Source organism: Leopardus geoffroyi, chromosome B3, assembly GCF_018350155.1.
Source record: "Leopardus geoffroyi isolate Oge1 chromosome B3, O.geoffroyi_Oge1_pat1.0, whole genome shotgun sequence".
In the NCBI taxonomy this organism is placed as follows: domain Eukaryota; kingdom Metazoa; phylum Chordata; class Mammalia; order Carnivora; family Felidae; genus Leopardus; species Leopardus geoffroyi.
Genome location: NC_059337.1, coordinates 32106496 through 32118021, shown reverse-complemented (window position 1 = coordinate 32118021; position 11526 = coordinate 32106496). Strand labels below are relative to the sequence as shown.

Below are 11526 nucleotides of genomic sequence, written 5' to 3'. Positions count from 1 at the left end.
TGTGGGATCGGCCTGGGGAAGAACAAAAATAATTCCCATGAAATATGCCCCGGTTAGTGCTGCTGCTAAAAATGGCCCTGCAGACTAAGGGGAAGTTCAGGAGAGGTCAGCAAGGTTGGTGCCAGGGGAGGAATCAGAATTCCTGGCTGGTGAGGGGCCGCTGAGAGGGAGGGCATAGCCACGTAGAAGGGAGGGGCTGGTGAGTCCCTGGGCAGCTAGGAGGGCAGGAGGCAGAGGCTTCCCGGTGGAAACCCAGAGGCCACTTTTTCATCCATTCGTTCAACAAGGATTTACCGAGCACCTGCTCAGAGCCAAGTGCCCACCCGTGTGGAGCTCACGTTCGGATTGGAAAGATGGATGAAATGGATGAGACATACACTCACAGATGGCAGGGGTGGGTCTTGGGAAGAGGGACAACTAAACTGTGTGTGGACACCGAGAGGGGCAAAGCCTTTTTATTTTTATTTAAAAAATTTTGTTTTAATGTTTACTTATTCTTGGGACAGAGACAGAGCGTGAACAGGGGAGGCGCAGAGAGAGGGAGACACAGAATCCGAAGCAGGCTCCAGGCTCTGAGCTGTCAGCACAGAGCCGGACGCCGGGCTCGAACCCACGAACTGTGAGATCATGACCTGAACCGAAGTCGGACGCTTAACGGACTGAGCCACCCCAGGCGCCCCACAAATCCTTTTTACATAGGCTGGGCTGGGAAGGCCCTTCCAGGGAGCAGGCATTTGAACAAAGTGTCCAAAGACAAGAGGGAGCGGGCCCCTCAAATCCAAGGGGGACAGACTCCAGTTTGAGAAAAGAGCAATAGGGGTGGCCCCGAGGTGGGAGCAGCTGAAGTGTGGACCGGATTCGGTGAGCCGAGCTCGGCTGGAGATGAGGCCGGAGGTAGAGTCAGAGGCACATCCTGGTTTCCAAGGTGGGAGGAATTGAGACCCTCACGTCTGAGTGATGGGAAGGGTGTGTGGAGAGGAAGGTGGCGAGCGGGCGAGCGGGCGAGCGGGCGAGCGGGCGGGGTGGGGGGGAGAGGAGGCATGGGAGGGAGGCACCCGCTGTAGATCAGCCCGGGGCCAGGCCACCTCTGCCCGGGCTGGGCCTCTTGGCTGCAGCTGATTTGGGGGGGAAAAGATGGGGCCCGCCCTGCCGCCGCACGCACAGCCTCAGGGGCACGCAGTGAGCTAATAAACACACAGCCGCACGGGCCCACACGTGTGCACGCACCCACCATCACATACGCAGACCCAGCAAGGCTCACGCGCACACAGCAGAACTGACTGCGCATGAACACACGCATACGTGCAGACTCCTCACGTACACGTAAATGCAGACGTTCATTAGAATGGCAGGGCTGAAGGGCCTTAAGCCCTTTCCTCCATCTCCCACGCAAGACAGAGGAACTGAGACCCAGGAAAGGGAGGGACTGTCTCAAATCCCATAATCTGATGATGTGGGCGGATCTCAGTCCTCCGCAGGCGCACGCACACGCACCTGCACAACGTTCCTTCCGTAACCGCACCTTCTCAAGGGCCCAGGCTGGCCTCTCCCTCCCAGGAAACCCCCAGGAAACTTCAACCAGTCCCCCCATGAGCTGCTGAGCTTCCTCCCAATGATCCCGATGAGCCGTGGAGGGAAGGCAGGGTGGGACTGAGACCCCCCCCACTGTCTCCTCCCTCATGGAGCCGGCTTCAGGGCCCATTGGACCCTCTTTCTCCCTCGCTCTTTCTGGATCTTGAATCCTGTCTCTACCTCGGATCCAGCCCTGGCTGTCAGTGAGCACCTGCTTTCTCTCACTCCCATGTCTGTCTCAGTTCCTCCCCAGTCCTTTCTCTGCCGCGCTCTGTCCCTTTCACTCTATTTTCTTTCCCTCTCTCTCTGGGATCTTTTTTGGCCTTCCAGGAAAAGCTGACGTGGCCGCGCCAGCAGCCCCCTGGTCAGCGGGAGTGAGGCCCCTTTGGGGTGCAGGAGTCACAAGCTGAGCAGCCACAGCTGGGGAGGGGTAGCAGCTCCGTGGGAGGGGGTGCGGAGGAAAAGGAAGAGAAATTCTGGCCTCTGCCAAGGGCAGGGGGTGCAGAACAGGGAGCAGGAAGGAAAACCTCTGTGGGAAGAAGCGGGCACGTCCCCTGCCCCGGTGACCAGCATGCCTGGGACTGTCAGGATTTTAGCACCAAAAGTCTGGCATCTTGGAACACCCCCTCGGTCCTCGGCAAACTGGAACAGTTGGTCATTCTATGATGAACTACTGAGGACCACAGGAGCCAAGGCTGGGGTAGGCAGGAAGGGCTCCCAAACCTGGCCCCTGTTCTCCCCCTCCCCACTCTGCAATTCTTCCTTCCACTGCGGTGGGGCTCTTGAGGATCAAGGGATGGTGGAGGGGTTTGAGGGCCTGAGAAGGGCTCTCCAGTCCTGGGGAACTGAGCCCAGCTCAGAGGAGGCCAGGACTGGGAAGATGGTGGCCCAGGCTGCCGACAGGGAGCTCCTGGGCTACGAGGAGGTAGGAGAGCCAACCTCAGGCTCGCCTCCCGCCTGATCCCATTATCTCTTGTGGGATGGGCTGTTGGGGAGGAATTTTCAGCCTACGATAGTTACGAAGAGATTAGAGGGGGCTGCCTAGGAGGTAATAAGCCCCCATCCTTGGAGGTATGTGAATAGCTGGGGGCTGTGTGCGACCCTCCCTCAGGTATACAGGGGTGGTCAAGTACCTTGGAGGCTCAGATGGGTTTGGGTTGGGGCCCACTTGGCCATGGTAGCCCTTGTCTTCTCATCCTTCCTGGAGGAGACGGGGCACGGCTGCACCCTCAGGCAGGGGTGGGATCTGGACAGTGGGCAAGAGTCGTCAGTGATCAACGTGGGTAGAGTCAGTTCTGCCCAGATAGGCGAGTCCCTGTTACTTTTTCTGCCCTCAGCCCCCGATGGCTCCTCCACAGTGAGGTTCTGAGCGCCGACTAGTGTTCAGCTGTCATCAAGGCCTTCGAGGATGGGGAATGGGGGTGCAAGGGCTCCCCTCCTTCAGGAAGGCTAGTAATGTACTCAACCACCTGACAAGAGTGCGTCTCTCCCACGTTGTGTGAAATGTTCCTCAGATGTCCTATCCAAAGGCCCCTTTGGGGACGTGTAACCTTGGGCACGTCCCTGTCCCCGTCTGGACCCTGAGTGCCTATCTGTAAAATGAGGAGGTAGAGGAGGTGGCCTCTATGGTATTTTCATCTCTGGCATTTGATGACCACCCAGTTGGCCCGTTCATTGAGTCAAGGAATATTTATTGAACATCTTTTCTGTGCCAGAAATTAACAGCAACTGGGGAGATGAGATGTCTGCCTTCAGTGCACTTCCTCTCTAGTGCAGGGATCTCACATTAAACACATAGGAATACATTTCTGCCGAGCGAATTACCTGAGGAAACCGCGAATAGGAAAGACAGAGTCCAAACAAGCTAGCAAACAAGGAGACAGGCAGTGCAGACAGAAGGAAGCCTAAACAGAAAAGAGAGACAGCTATCATCATCTTCACAGAAATAACCTACGGTATCCATGAAACAAGAACTGGGTACGACATATATTAAAGAGAACAGTCAGCAAATTAAAAGGAATCTTTGAAATGTAAAGCTTACAAATCAAACACTCCATTAGAAGGACAGAATGGTAACATAGACGAGACTTCCTAGAAACAGCGACGGGAAGATACAGAAGTGAGACAAAGGAGGGGAAAGATGAGGACGTTAGGGGTTCCTCCACGAAGCACAACATCTGGTTGATTAAGGTTCCAGAAGGAGAGAACAGAGAAAATGGAGATCAGGAAATCATAAAGGGGTAAATCAAAAACTTTTCCAGGGCTGAAGAACATGAATTTCTGATTTGGAAGGGCAGGCCCTCAGCAAGGCACAGCGTAGTGAATTATCACCTCCAAGCTTCCAGAAAGACAAATCCCAGGCGGCACACACACAACTGATGCCAACACAGTGGTGGAGCCCCCCCTACACCAGCCCTATAAGCAACAACAGAGCAACGGCTTTCAAGGGAGGGCCCCTGTAAAGTTCTGGGGAAGACATCTCCATCTGGAGTTCTCTATCCAGCTAGACTATCACTCAGAGTGACAAAGAGTCTTCAGACAGGCAGGTCCCACAACACCTCTCCTACGAACCTTTTCCAGAAGGTACTGGAGGGCGGGTTCTGCCAAAGCAAGAGTAAACTGAGAAGGGGAAGATGTGGGATCCAGGAAGCAAGAGGCCCAAGCCCAGAGAGCTGAGCAATGGACCCCTGAGCAAGGGAGGTGGGCCATCTCTGTGTGACTGTAGCACAGCCGGGGTCCAAATAAACCGAACTGGAAGTGGCTCAGTTGGTTAAGTGTCCGACTCTTGGGTTCGAGACCGGTGTCAGGCTGTGTGCTGAGAGCGCCAGAGCCTGCTTGGGATTCTGTCTCTCTCCCTCTCTCCCTGCCCCTCCCCCACTTGCTCTTGCACTCTCTCTCTCTCTCTCTCTCAAAAATAAATAAACTTAAACGAATTGGAGCAGGTCAGAAGGCTCCGGGAGAGATTTCTCCAAGATAAAATTGATAGAGTACCTTATGGGTTTATTTACGTTGAAAGGAGATTCACCCAGCTGGGGGAGAGTGGGGAATTGAATTAGTGAGAAGCACTAAAAAACCCAAAACAACAAGCCCCCCTTCCCCGCACCCAGATGAAGACAACTCCAGGGAAAATAAGCGTCATCGAGAAAGATGACGGTAAGAACTCCGAAGAAAGGCCAGGGAGGTCTATGAGGACAATTAAGGGGGGAGCCTGTTTTAGCTTCGGTGGTCTCCGAAGAGCTGCTCTGATGAGGTGATGTTTAATGGAAGCCTGAAATGCCAGGTCCCAGCCACAACAGGAGGGTCTGAGGGCTGGGGGGGGGGGGGGGGGGATCTTCGCACTCTGGGCCTGTGTGCTTTGGAAGGGGGAGCCCGGGGGAGAGTGTGGGCTCCTGAGAGCGCCTCAGAGGCAGCCCCCTGGCGTGGGTGAGGCGGTATAGGCGGGTACAGCAGCACAGCGACGTCCCCTCCCCCAGAAAACCCTCTGTGACTGACACTGAGGTCGCTGAGTCTCCCCTCTGGTTACCTGAACTCCCGATGTATGTGCTTCCAGCCTCTAGTGGGCCTACCGAACTCAGGACTTTCCTCCCAATTCCCCAGCACAGCAACGACGACGCCAGACAAGGCTTCACCTGCAGTGGGTCGGAACTCGGACTGGGAGAATATTCTCAGTATCAGACTGAGGGGCTTTGCAGGGGGCACGCGGTGCTTGCAGCCCCGCTTGGTGACAGGGGGATGGCGACACGGTGCGGTGCGCGCTGGGATGGAGGGCTCCCCGGGGATGCTTTCATCCAAAGAGGATACCTGTTTGTCCTTGGCCCTGCCAGGAGGGTCAGGAGAGTGCTGAGCAGAATTCAGCCAGGTATATGGACAGGAGGAAAAGGAAGGCTGGGGCAGGGGGCTGAGGGGATATGAGTAGGCTTGTGCTGTGGAGGGCAAAAGTATCCAGTGCACAAAGTGTTTTCGAGGGGTTCTCTCATCTTTTGGTTGCTCTTCTGGCTCTTTTGTTTGGGGCCTCTTTCTCCTCCCCATTCTGACTCCTCCGGGCCCTCCTGTTTGGGGGGGAAAGCTCAGATATACCCTCACCCTGGAGGCCTATGTCCTTCCCACACAGTTAGTGCTGGGAGAGCGGGGCCCAGAGAGCAGTGCAGCCTCCACAGACAGGCAGCTCCAGTGGTGGGATTTCAAGCAGTGTGGGAGGACACAGAGAATATTCCGGAAGGAGCGAGACCCTCAGCCTCACCTCTGCCTGCCGGGTGGGCAGTCCTGGGTGATGGATCTATCTGTGTGAGCCTGGGTCTCTCAGAATCCCAGTCAGGGAAACTGAAGTCCAACTGATGAGTGTCCAAGGCTCTCTGCTACGGGGTTCGGAGCCTTGTCATACCTCTGCCTGCCTCCCTGATCTCTCCCCTCCCGGCCAAGTGGGGAGCCAGGTCTGGCGCCTTGGCGCCTGGGGACCTCCCTGGACCACATGTGCTTAGAGCAGCCTAGCCTCAGAGCCAGCAGGCAGGCCTGACACAGACGAGGAAGATGTGTTTTCTTACAAAACGAGGACTAACATTTTGGCTTCTCTCTGGGGTGTTGGAGCCTGGTGGGGTTTTCATACACTTGGGCCTTCTCTGCTTTTCATTGAAACACAGCATCACCCACACAGACACATGGACACAAAGACACACTTCTACACACACACACACCCCCTCCCAAATACACACACTCGCTTGTATACACCAGACAAACACAGAGACGACACAAAATGACACAGTCTCACACCTACACGAACACACGCTCAAACATTCCCAAACACACACATTCACACACAGTCCCACACCCACATCCACACAAACACACATACACACTCATCCACGCCGAGAAATGTCGCACGCATGTGCACACACAATCACTCATACGGCCCCAGCTTGGAGAAGACCCCCCCCCCAATCTTTCCTCTTGTTTGAAGCGAGGTTAGAAGTTTCCCACCTTCCGGGAGACTCAATTCTCACTCTTCGCTCCATAAAAATCCTCCTAGCCCCATCTTTTATTGGGTGCTGTCCAGCTAGTGCTGTGTCTTTAAGGAAGTTGAAGCTGCTAAAAGTGAGTGAGAGAGAGGGAAAAAAAGAAAAAAAATTTGGCATCTCTTCCCCCTCGAGTTTCTGGTGTCACTTATGAAACACGGGTCCTTGTTGCTGCAGAGAAGCAGTTGTTTTGCTAGAAGGAGGGAGTGTCCGGGCTGTCTGGGCTCCCTTCCTGCAGCCTGCTCTCAGCGAGGCCCCAGGCACCCTGTCTGGGGAAGGGCGGGCACGGGCGAGCCGTTCGAAGGTGGGGCAGGAACCAGGGTGCCCCTTCCTCCAGCCTCCGCATCCTCCCTGCACGCCCGGTGGCCCCGCAGCCTGCCCTGGGCCAACTCTGTCCTTTGTTGGTCTTTGGTTCCATCTTAGAAGTGGATCCGCTTGGCTAAGAAAGAGTAGTTTGAAGGTAAGCCAGCGGGAAAGGGGGAGGCCTGCGGGGCACAGAGGCTCGACTGCCTGGCACTTTCCCGTTGGTTCGGGGTGCTTGGGACAATCCCTTATTTGGATGTGTCCAGGGGGCGTCTGCCCCTCTAGCAACCGCATCCCCGGAAATCCCGGCAGCATTTGGGTTGAACCACTGGCCTCCCCCAGGCCAGCTGAGAGGTCCTGGCGGGGGTTTATTTAGGCAGCTGCCTGGCGTAGTCTGAAAGGAACAGGCCACGGGTGTGATTCTGTAGAAAGGGTTTGGTGTCTGCTGTGGTCATAGCCTGTAGGAGCGGGAGGGGGGCGGATGGGGTGGATGGGGGCGGTGTGCACTGCACAAGGGGCCTTGTCTGGGCCGGGGCAAAGCATACCTATGGGGGGCTCCGGTGGGAGGGACTGTGGCCAGGATGTGGGAGGGCAGGAGGGAGGTTCCGTGGAGCGCTGGGGGAGGGGGCGGCTGAAAACGGATTTCAAGTCATAAAATCAGCTCGGAGCTGGCCGAGGCAGGGAGAGCTCTCTGCTTGGAGGAGGAGCTGGGGTCCTCTTCCGTCCCGTCTTCGCCCCTTCTGGCTGCGTGACCTCGGGCAAGTCCTGGCCCTTCTTTGGGCCTCAGTTTCCCCTTCTGTAGAATGGGCAGGGGGGCCAGGTGGTGTTGGGTCTTAGCCGGATTCTGTGGGGGCAGGGCCTGGTGAGGGGGAAGAGCTCTGTCTGGCTGGGGTCTCGAGAGGGACGAGTGCCTTGCACGGGCCCTTGGGGTCACCTTGGTGGCGTGTCCTTCTCTGCAGGAGGTAGGATGCAGGAGCTGCGTTTGCTCTGCTGGGCGGTCCTCCTGGGCCTAGCGCAGGCCTGTCCTGAGCCCTGCGACTGCGGCGAGAAGTACGGCTTCCAGATCGCCGACTGCGCCTACCGCGACCTGGAGGCCGTGCCACCCGGCTTCCCTGCCAACGTGACCACGCTGAGCCTGTCGGCCAACCGGCTGCCCAGCTTGCCAGAGGGCGCCTTCCGGGAGGTGCCCCTGCTGCAGTCGCTGTGGCTGGCGCACAACGAGATCCGTGTGGTGGCCGCCGGTGCCCTCGCCCCTCTGGGCCAACTCAGGAGCCTGGACCTCAGCCACAACCTCATCTCCGACTTTGCCTGGAGCGACCTGCACAACCTCAGTGCCCTCCAGCTGCTCAAGATGGACAGCAACGAGCTGACCTTCATCCCCCGGGACGCCTTCCGCAGCCTTCGTGCCCTGCGCTCGCTGCAGCTCAACCACAACCGCCTGCACGCGCTGGCCGAAGGCACCTTCGCGCCTCTCACCGCTCTGTCCCACCTGCAGATCAACGATAACCCCTTCGACTGCACCTGCGGCATCGTGTGGTTCAAGACGTGGGCCCTGACCACGGCCGTGTCCATCCCGGAGCAAGACAACATCACCTGCACTTCGCCCCACGTGCTCAAGGGCACGCCGCTGAACCGCCTGCTGCCGCTGCCTTGCTCGGCGCCCTCGGTGCAGCTCACCTACCAGCCCAGCCAGGATGGTGCCGAGCTGCGGCCGGGCTTCGTGCTGGCCCTCCACTGCGACGTGGAGGGGCAACCGGCCCCCCAGCTCCACTGGCACATCCAGACGCCCGGTGGCACCGTGGAGATCACCAGCCCCAACGTGGGTGCCGACGGGCGTGCCCTTTCAGGGGCCCTGGCCGCCGGCGGCCGGCCTCGCTTCCAGGCCTTTGCCAACGGCAGCCTGCTCATCCCAGACTTCGGCAAGCTGGAGGAGGGCACCTACAGCTGCCTGGCCACCAACGAGCTAGGCAGTGCGGAGAGCTCAGTAAACGTGGCACTGGCCACACCGGGCGAGGGTGGGGAGGATGCGCTGGGGCGCAGGTTCCACGGCAAAGCAGCTGAGGGTAAGGGCTGCTACACGGTTGACAACGAGGTACAGCCCTCAGGGCCGGAGGACAACGTCGTCATCATCTACCTCAGCCGCGCGGGGGGCCCTGAGGCTTCAGCAGTGGGAGGAGGGGCCCCTGGGAAGCAGCCCCCCGGCCTGTTCCTACTAGGCCAGAGCCTCCTCCTTCTCTTCCTCACTTCCTTCTAGCCTTCCCCCGTCCCCACCCCCCCTCCCTCCCCTGACTCTGTGGATGTCCTTTATAATAAGCAACACCTGGGTCTGAGGGTGGCAACTCCCAAGGCCGGTGTGGGGGACTTCACATCTTCCTACCTCCCTTCTCACCTCTTCTGGAACCCTCACCACCCCCGACTTCTAAACTTGCTCAAAGCTAGTGACTAGACCAGAATTTGATCCCATACTCACCGTGTGCGGTGCTGATTGCTGCTAACCACATGGCCCGTGCTCCCCCATCAGGGCAGCTCGCTAACAGGGCGATGCCCTAACCCCCCGGGGGAAGCCCTACCGATGGAATTGCAGGCACTGGGTCCGACCAGCTGGCAAAGGCTGGGGGCACAGGGTTGGGGCCGGGGGCTTGGCAGGGAAGTGACCTGAAGCAGACAGGGAAGAGGGTCTCGGGCAGTGGCTGGCATAGCTTTGGGCTCTTGGTGACCCGCTTGAGTTCCCGCTGCCTCCTGGCATTCTCTGATGATCTGGGGGCTCGGGAGTCTGTGCCCTGATCTCAGACAGGATCGGAGGATCCGGGATGGCCTTCATCTCCTCCCACCCTGTGCCCCTCCACCCTGGACACCTATCCTGCCTTTCTCTCCAAGTATGCATCTGTAGCCTGCCCCTCCAAAGAGGCTAGCCGTCCCAGGGGGCGGCCGAGAAATAAACAGCATTTCTGATGCTCCCTTGCGTCTGCCTGGCATTTTGTCTGAATCTAGGGTCCTCCCCCACCGCCCCCATTCCGGTTGGGGACAGGATAGGGAGTCGGAGGATCAGGACAACCAGCCTGCTTGTCCACGCGTGACGGGGCCTGTGAGGCCCGCACAGACTGTGTAGCAGGTAGCACAAGGGGTTGGGCCGGTGGGCTCAGCGCCGGACCTCAAGCTGAGCTGAAGGGCAGATGATCCCTGTCCTCAAATGAGCCCATAGGACAAATGGGGGTGTGGGCCTGATGAGCATCCCAGAGGCTTCCCTTGGGTCCATGGCCCTGCACAGTGCTTCATGCCAGCAGTGGCCTAAGGAGGCATTGCGGGGGAGGGCAGGGAACGGAAGCACCCGGATTGTGGCCCCCCCCTTCCCAGTCCTATTCCTGGAAGGGATGTTAAGGAATGGAGAGGAAATGAGGACAGACAAGGCAAGATGGGGAGGAAAGAGAAAGGGGGAGATGGGACGCAGGGTAGAGGCGAGAAGGGGGGAGAGGAAAAACACCCAGAGAGCGAGAACAAGAGAGCATCTTTGAGGGGGGAGCCCAGGAGACTAACGGTGCTTTCCAGGAAGAGGAAATGGTGTTCCTGGAGGAGAAGTCGGCCCTGGGCGTCTTCCCCACACAGCAGGTGGATCGGCGACTGACCTGGGGGGTGGCGAGGGCCTGGCAGCAGCCTGAGGGTCTCTTAGAGTGGGGAGCGTGTGGATGGAATCAGAACCTGGAGACTAATCCCCACATCCGTGCCGAGTCACCGATGTGTCTCCCTCCCCACCCGTTTCCAGAACGAAGGGGGCTACACATAGGGACACGACCCTGTGGGAGAGGCTCTGCGGCCTCCCAGGTTCTGCACTCAGGACTGTTGAGCCCAGCAGAGTGGAGGCAGGGAGGCCGAGGAGTCTGGCCAGCTTCCCTTCCCCCTCCTCCTGGTCCACACGCAGCACCTCCCCGCCCCCCTCAGCAGCTTGCAGCTCCTGCTGAGCTGATGTCACCAGCAGCACATGTCAGGGATGTCTGCACATCTGGTGGGAAGCAGCAGGGTGGAGCCAAGTCCCCCGTGCTGTGCCACTTTGGGTAAATCACTGCCCATCTCTGGGCTTCAGTTTCCTCAGAAAACAAAGGACGAGTAGGATGCTTAAGGGTCCAATGGACTCTGATTATCGAAGGCTTGATATCCTAACTCAGCTTGGATCCCTGATGTCTCTGGCTCCCATTCACAGCTGAGCAAGCTTGGCTTTTGGAAATGGGACCTGGGCCTAAGACCTGAGTCAGGGGCAGCTGGGGAACAGCTGTGCTCTGAATGAAACAGTCACTCTCCTGCTTCAAAGTCATCTGTGGCTCCCTGTACCCTCAGAGTGACGCCCAAATTCCCCAGCCAGCCATTCATTGTCCCTCTGCCTGACTCTCTGATGTCACCCTCCCTCCACGTGACCCTCTTGGACCTGCTAATTAATTGTTCCCGTAATAGTCTGTGATGTGTTATCTTCTACATCTTTACATATGCTATTCCTTTGGTCTGGACACCCTTCCCCTCTTCCTCACTTGGCTAAGTTGGCTCAAGGAAGCCTTCCTGGGTGCCCCACCTCCTGGCCCCCACAAGGATGGGGTCCCTTCCTCTGGCTTACACAGCCCTGGGTGTCCAGTGTGCCAGTCTGATCACACTCTAT

At 58.0% G+C, this 11526-nt stretch overlaps 1 protein-coding gene across 2 annotated transcripts; it reads left to right on the top strand.

The window, feature by feature from the left end:
• Positions 1–6591: 6591 nt before the first annotated feature.
• On the top strand, positions 6592–9841 carry ISLR (immunoglobulin superfamily containing leucine rich repeat). 2 transcript variants are annotated; one of them, XM_045449106.1, is made up of 2 exons: positions 6592–7041; positions 7844–9841. In XM_045449106.1, exon 2 carries the CDS (start codon positions 7852–7854, stop codon positions 9136–9138), a length of 1287 nt encoding a protein of 428 aa, XP_045305062.1. In that variant the 5' UTR covers positions 6592–7041; positions 7844–7851; the 3' UTR covers positions 9139–9841. The 2 variants fall into 2 exon arrangements, with proteins under 2 accessions (XP_045305062.1, XP_045305063.1); XM_045449107.1 differs by lacking the exon at positions 6592–7041 and adding an exon at positions 7542–7642.
• Positions 9842–11526: the final 1685 nt, after the last annotated feature.